This window comes from Macrobrachium nipponense, chromosome 6, assembly GCF_015104395.2.
Source record: "Macrobrachium nipponense isolate FS-2020 chromosome 6, ASM1510439v2, whole genome shotgun sequence".
Lineage (NCBI taxonomy): Eukaryota > Metazoa > Arthropoda > Malacostraca > Decapoda > Palaemonidae > Macrobrachium > Macrobrachium nipponense.
This window is the reverse complement of record NC_061108.1, coordinates 35885368-35892867: the sequence shown is the minus strand read 5'-3', so window position 1 is coordinate 35892867 and position 7500 is coordinate 35885368. Positions and strand designations below refer to the sequence as shown.

The window sequence follows — 7500 nt, the reverse complement described above, 5'->3', positions numbered from 1 at the left end:
GGCATCTGAATTATCCAGGTTCCTTATCAGGGATATTGGGATTGTGGCTAGTGTTCCTATAATTATGGGTACAATTTCCAGTGGCATATCCCATATCCTTATTTCTGTTTTCAGGTCTTAAAACTTAGTCAATTTGTTCTCTTTCTCATCTCCTCTGGTGTACCACGGCACTGCAACATCAATGAGTGATACTTTCTTTTTTATTTTGTCAATCAGCGTCAAGTCTGGTCTGGTCTGCTGGCAAGTACCCTATCGCTTTTTATACCATCGTCCCAGAGGATCTTTGCCTGGTCGTTTTCTGTCACTCCCTCAGGTTGGTGTTCGTACCACTTATTGCTGCAAGCCAGCTGGTGTTTCTTGCACGAGCTCCAGTGGAGGGCTTTTGCTACTGAATCATGCCTTTTTGTACTGGCTCAGTGCAAGCGCCGGACATTAGTTTGCTATGTGGTTTATGGTCTCTTCTTTCATATTGCACTTCTCGCATATGGGTGAGATGTTATTTCCATCTATTGTTCTTTGGACATAGTATCTGGTTCTCAGGTCCTGGTCTTGCACCGCTGTTAGCATTCTTTCCGTTTCCTTCGTTGCTGGCCAGTTGTTGTTATTATTATTATTATTATTATTATTATTATTATTATTATTACCACTACTAAGACTGAAGGGCGCTTTTATAAACATTCCATTAAAAGAATAGCTTCATAATTGTAATATAATTTGCGGTGAGGCTAATGCAATTTCCTAAAAATTTTATTTTTATTTTTTTGAAAAGAAGCCCCTTTCTTAAACATATTGCATTGAAAAGAATAATCTTCTTCAGCTTAATGCCTTGTTTGCAATAAAGGTACTACATTTTCAGTGTTATTATTGTTGATTGATTGATTATTATTATTGTGATTATTATTATATGCATCTCTCTAGCATGACCGGAATCATCAGTAATATAGTTTACAGTAGAGGCCATTTTTTCTTACCTCGGGAGATTCCTCGCGGAGTCTGGAAGGACTGCGTGTGTGTGCGTGATCGCGTGTGTACACACACACACACACACACACACACACACACACATATATATATATATATATATATATATATATATTTATTTATATTTATATATATATATATTACAAACACCAAGAAATATCTTTTTTTCATTTATAGATACAAATATCGATCAATTATAATTTTGCTTGGGTGTCTGTTATCCCCGATATAAAGTGAACTGGGTATTATATGACATTTGTAATTTGTATATATATATATATATATATATACATTTATATATATATATATATATATATATATATATATATATATATATGTATGTATATATATATGTATGTATATATATATATATATATATATATATATATGTGTTATATACGATAAATATATATTATAAATATATATAATATATATAACATATATATATATATATATATATATATATATATATATATATATATATATATTTAAGCAAGGCTTTTGATAAGATAAGTCTATTAGATTTTTAAATGTACTGGGCTATCTATCATTTGATTTGCCTTTTTTAGTCTTTCGTCACATTCCAGATCAATAGAACTTGCACTGGATGTTATTGTTCCTAGATATTTGAAAGAATCACCTTCTTTTATCCATAGTGCAACTGATGTTATTTAATTCCTTTGAGAATGCCGTTTCCTCGTTATTTTTGTTTATATGTATTCTATCTCAAGTACCATCCCTCTTGGTGTTTATAATGCATCTTGTTCACAAGTTTAACAATACTAAATCTTTTGGTGTTTAGGTTATTGAAGTCATTCACTTTTTGTCGTTACTTAAGTCGAAGCATTCTCTTTCATGTCCAACAAATTCTTCTTCATTGCAAAATCTGAAAGAAAGGCAAACACTAAAGGGGACATGGCATCCCCCTTAGGTACCCAACTATTTACTGAAACTTTACCCGAGGAAACTACAAAAGTACCTTTGGATCTGCTTCGCTCATGGATAGTTTCAATTAGTTTAAAGTATCTGTCGGGAATACCAGTGACGTGAGACCTTCCAGAACATTGGTTTGTGGACGCTGTCAAATGCCTTCTCGTAACCAACAACAGCCATCAGAAGAGGACTTCTAAGTTTCATTCATCACTGTACTGTGCGTCTTAACGCGAAGAATGGACCTGGTCAACTCTTCCCCTCTGCTGGAACCAGATTTGCCATCATAAGCATTTTATCAATTTCTTTCACCAGCCTCTCGGGATATATAACATATGGGATATTTTCATCACAACCAGTGGCGGATTTAGGAATTTTTCATGGCGGGTTGGGGGCCCACATAGGAATATATATATATATATATACATATATATATATATATATTTTATATATATAAATATTTATATATATATTTATATATATAGGATATATATAAGATTTTATATGTATATAGATATATATCTATATATATTTATAATTAAGTATTATATATATATATATTATATATAATATATTTATATATATAATATATTTATGTATATGTAACATATACTCACATTGTACATAAATATCAATACTTATTTATGTATGCACACACGTGTGTACACGGTAGTAACAGTTATTGAAATAATCATTAACTAACCAATTTTTTGCTACTGTTAATAATTTATTGAAAGAAAACAATTTTCTGAGTTATTCATATCCAAGGGGGGAGGGGCACGTGACCAGGTGCACCCCCCTAAAATCCGCCACTGGTCACAACCAGTGCAAGTTTACCTAATTAAGTAAATCCTTGCTGTGGTATCAATAAATCACAGTTTCCAATCATAAAACTGTTTTCTCATTCGATTTGTAGGCGCTGAATAACCATAATAGGTCCAAGTGCATGGGCTTGTCCCTAAATTTCATAATCCATCATTCGATTTGTATGTTTAACAACATACCAAAGTCGATCAAGGACCCGCTTTATTCTGTCCCCAATAAAATGTATTATGGGAAGATCATTTTAGGTATAAAGTGTTTTTGTTTCAGTTGATTTTAATGTTTTTATTTTGACCTTTTTTTTTATTTTTTTGTTTTGTTTTTGACAGGTCGCGATGGATTATAGTGATTCGACTTAGAAAATTACGTCTTTCTGAGCATACAGTCTCACATGACAAAGACTTACACAAAAAATATATCACTTATGAAGTTTCCAGTGATCATAAAAATAGTTTGTTTTTTACCCACCATCATCATGTGCATTAGCTACCATAAATAAAATTGAAATGTATATTTGATGTAGGAGGCCCTTCATTATAATTTTGTAAGGTGTTAAAGAAATGTATAGTTCTCCAATGTTTTATCTTTTGAGAATGTTATCATACGGCACTATTCCATTTTTTCCCGGCTTGTTTAGTACAAAAGTTTTAAGCCAAAGATGGCAGCACAGCGGATTGGGTGTTTACTTACTGAAAAGGATATCTGGATACACGTTATGGTTCTATAATAGGATTAGCATTACATCTTAAGGAAAAGGTCTGAAGACTCTTAACTTTGATTTGTAAGGGTAAGGTATTCTGACTGAAGTACCTATAGGCTAGAACTCCTGTGTTAAAAGAAACTGTAACAATAGGAATTAGTTTTTGCTCAAGATTTTTGTAAGTAACTCACAGTAAAAGAAAATATACTCATGATTACAGTAAGATTGTTATAATCAACTTTCTCATATAACCTTCCCTCTTTCCGGAGGTGAATCAACACCTCTTACTTCAGTCACATTAATGTATTTGAAAAAAATTAAGAGATAATAAATGAAAGAAACGGTTACAAAATGAGAGTTGAATAAAAGCGAATTCCATCCCATGATCGGATGTCCAGTCGACTCGCAAATTTGACGCGGAAGAATTATTAACAATATTCTACAGAAAAAAAAAAGGAAAAAAGCACCGCACTGCGTCGAATTATGTTCTCATTATTAATAAACTCCTAAGAACGGTTCTGTTGCTGATGTTAAGACAAGGTGGCTTTGCATAGGTGATTTTCTTTTCTTGCAGATTATACACTTCCAGTTTTTTTAGAAGTCATTTCCTATCTCTGTTAGCTAAGAAAGGGACTACTTCTTGACTAATGACCAAACGGTCATAAAAATCTAATGATTGCTTTTCACCCTTACTCGTTTCTTTGCTTGAACACCCAATAGACGAACATTTTCTTGTAGGAGACTTGCGTGTTAATGAGACTGAACCTCGGTGGTTGTAAGCAAAAAGAAAGATAGAAAAAAAAGAAAACTGTTGGAAGCATTATGAATGTCATTTATCTTGTCTTGAGCACCCGATAGATAAGTATTTTCTTATACGATCCATGTTTTTGCATTTTTTGTAAGATTTGATGCCAAATGCCGCTCGATAAACAACCATTTGACCACGACGTAATTCTCAGGTGTTGGTGATGAATATCATCCCTGTTGAAAAGAGAATGAGCAATAAACCTTCTCAGTCAATGAAAAATGCTTTTGCAATTTACCCGTTTTCTCATAATCACTAGGAAAAAAAGTTAGCCGCCCAATTTGTCTTCAAGCGCGTGCCAAGTATTCATTTTGGGAGTGATCACAATTCACAAAGCTCATTTGATATTTTGGCAGCTTCACGTCGGTTTTATTGAAGCGTCTGGAGACTGATGTGGCGCAGTTGATGGTGACTGCAATTTTAACGAGAGCGGTCGCAGACTACAAGCAACAGTTGAGGGGTGGTCAGTCCAATCTCTCCCCACCCCCCCTCCCCTCCACCGCACACAAAGAACACAAACACACACAGTTGGAAAAGATTCCTCAACCGGATATCGATATCCTCGAAAACCCACTTGTTGCCAATCACGAGACCAACTTTTGGTCAAATCAGTTAGTCTTGGTACGGAATTCGGCGAATTAAGTTCTTTGCCCGAGACTATACTTATAAAACAGATTTAGAAATAAGTATATTGATATAAAACAGCTTTAGAAATAAGTATATTGATATCCGGCCCATTTTAAATAGTCTCTCCTAACGGACATACGCAACTCGAACCCAAAGCACAGCCTCTTGTCGAATAGTATGTTTTACTTAGTCATTCAATTTCTCTCTTCGTATTATAAATCGTTGTCAACGTCTGTCGTTGAATATCTTATTTAGCAACGAATACCATCTTCCATTCAATAGTCCATTTGGCAGGATAAAAAATGTGCCCTGGTTTATTAGATGATACGTGACGTCTATCGTTAATTACATTCTACAATTATGTGAGGTGAAAGTTCAATAATACAATCCACTGAAGACCTTTTTACTCCGCTCTTTTCCAGATCGACGTTAGCGCAGTTAAAATGAATAGTAGTAATTCATCAGCGTCTGGACAAACAAACGTTTGTTACTGAACAAACGCTGCCACCTGCAACGTTTCAGTTATTATTCACTCAATAAATTACTCTTTTATGGATGTGTTGGGGGCACATTTGACAGGAAAATGAGTCTTTCATAACCATATGTCTCAGAGGACTTTCATTAATTCCAGTTATGTCTTTAGAAGGATGTAATATGAATTTTTTTTTACCTTGTCACCCTATCCTATGTCCACAGTTCTGACGCCAGCGTGACATACACCAGTCAGTCAGTGAGTCTAAAATATATTGTACCATCGCCTATGAAATCTCTCAGTCTATTTATGCGTTTATTTGTGTCCATGCCTGTCTGAAATATATAAAAAAAAATATTAATGGTCTTCAAAGAAATTCAAATGAGTATGTTACATTTTGGTGTGTCCAGATCTGAAAGCTAATATACTCGTAAATTAATATTTAAAAAAAATCGTATTATGGGCGACATTGGTAATATGTATTTGTAAAAAACTCCAGCCTATCAAGTATACATAGTATACAGCACTAAACATATCAGCTGAGTAATACTTAATCTGAGGTACAATATTTTTTTAACTCATCGATCAAATATTCGATGTACAATCGAGAGAGAGAGTCTGAAGTAAATTTTTGTTTATTATATTTACATGGCAAAAATACATGGCAGGTACATCCAAATATACCGTTGATATTGCAAGAAACATGAAGCTTCCAGCTGGAGTTAGAATCATGCTTCTTGCAGTTGCAACTGCGAACGCTTTCATTCGGAGTTGTATACTACTTAAAGACATCCTTTGTCGAAATTATATATTATATATTATATATTATATATAATATATATATATATTATATATATACATACACATATATATAATATTTATTTTTTTATATTCATTTATATATTTTTTTTTTTTTTTTTTTTTTTTTTTTTTTTTGGTTTATATTTTTTCTTTAAAATTTTTTATTTTCTATTTTTTATTTAATTTGTTTTATTTTTTCTTTCTTTCTTTATTTATTTATTTATTTATTTATTTTATTGGCAAACAAGTTTATTCAACATGAGTAACTGATTCATTTGCCCCTACAACGAATCAAGATTTACAATTACTAATCCTACATCGCCATGACACGATTGTCTCAAGCAAAGTAAATATTTATTTTCCTAAATTGCCATGTTGCAATTGCTACCTGCTCGGATTCAGTACACACTAGAGGCTTATCCCTCCCTTGCACAGCAAACGTAATAAAAAGAGAAAGGTTGTCAGACATGTTTCCAGTATTATCTGGAACGACAGACTGAGAAGCATTGAATGACCTCGGACACAAACATCGTATGATATATCCTGCCATAATGCGTTTATTCTGTTTGAAAAGTAAAATTTTTTCTATATTTTTGTTATTCGGTATCATATTTATTTGTTTACATATATTCAATAGCCACGTTACACTCGTAATTTCTCGATTTACATGTCTATATGCATCTAAGTTTGATGTAGTAATTTCTACGCGAGAATTTTATTCTTAAGCAAATACATTTTTGCAGTTTATTACTAATATTAATCAAGTCTGACGTCACATTTTGCGTTTCAAGAATCATTTTAGTCACGTAGAAAGCATATTATAAGTTGGCTTAAGTTATATTTATTTTCCTATGAGGGTTAAATGTTCTATCTTGTGATCATCTATTTATTGAAGTAATTCCTATTTTACGAAGGACTAAAAAACTACCCTCTATTTTTATTTTTCTTCCCAAACAGTTCTTACAATTTTATCTGCTTATGAAAATTATGCTTCATTTCTAAGTTGGACTTAAAACACTGTAAGTTATATTTTCATTTAGGTAAAGAGTCAGTTTTTTCAAATTAGAATAGTCACATTTTCAATCACGACCAAAATCCGACAGCTTATTCATGTAATAAATTTCTTACAGTTGTATCTTTTTATCAAATATATTTTTTTTATCTTCATACAGGAGCAAAATGCTTACAAATCGGTCCCATGGAGTACTGTATTTAATTACGTACCTCTTAAGTCACACTTCCCAAAGACAAGTCATAATTGTATTTGATGACTCTGTGTCAGGTAAGATTGATTATTATTATTGTTATTACTGGGTCTATTAACTCCACCCTAATGCAATTTTCCTTGCATTTTAATAATTT

General features: G+C 32.6%; 1 protein-coding gene across 1 annotated transcript in view; it reads left to right on the top strand.

The window, feature by feature from the left end:
• The window catches only part of LOC135216491 (glutamate receptor ionotropic, kainate 2-like), a 165139-nt gene that overhangs the window by 86230 nt on the left and 71409 nt on the right, over window positions 1-7500 (top strand). Inside the window, exon 2 of the mRNA XM_064251862.1 lies at window positions 7311-7420. Within this exon, the coding sequence (XP_064107932.1) occupies window positions 7318-7420 (103 nt within the window). The 5' untranslated portion in view covers window positions 7311-7317. The remainder of the gene's footprint in view (window positions 1-7310; window positions 7421-7500) is intronic.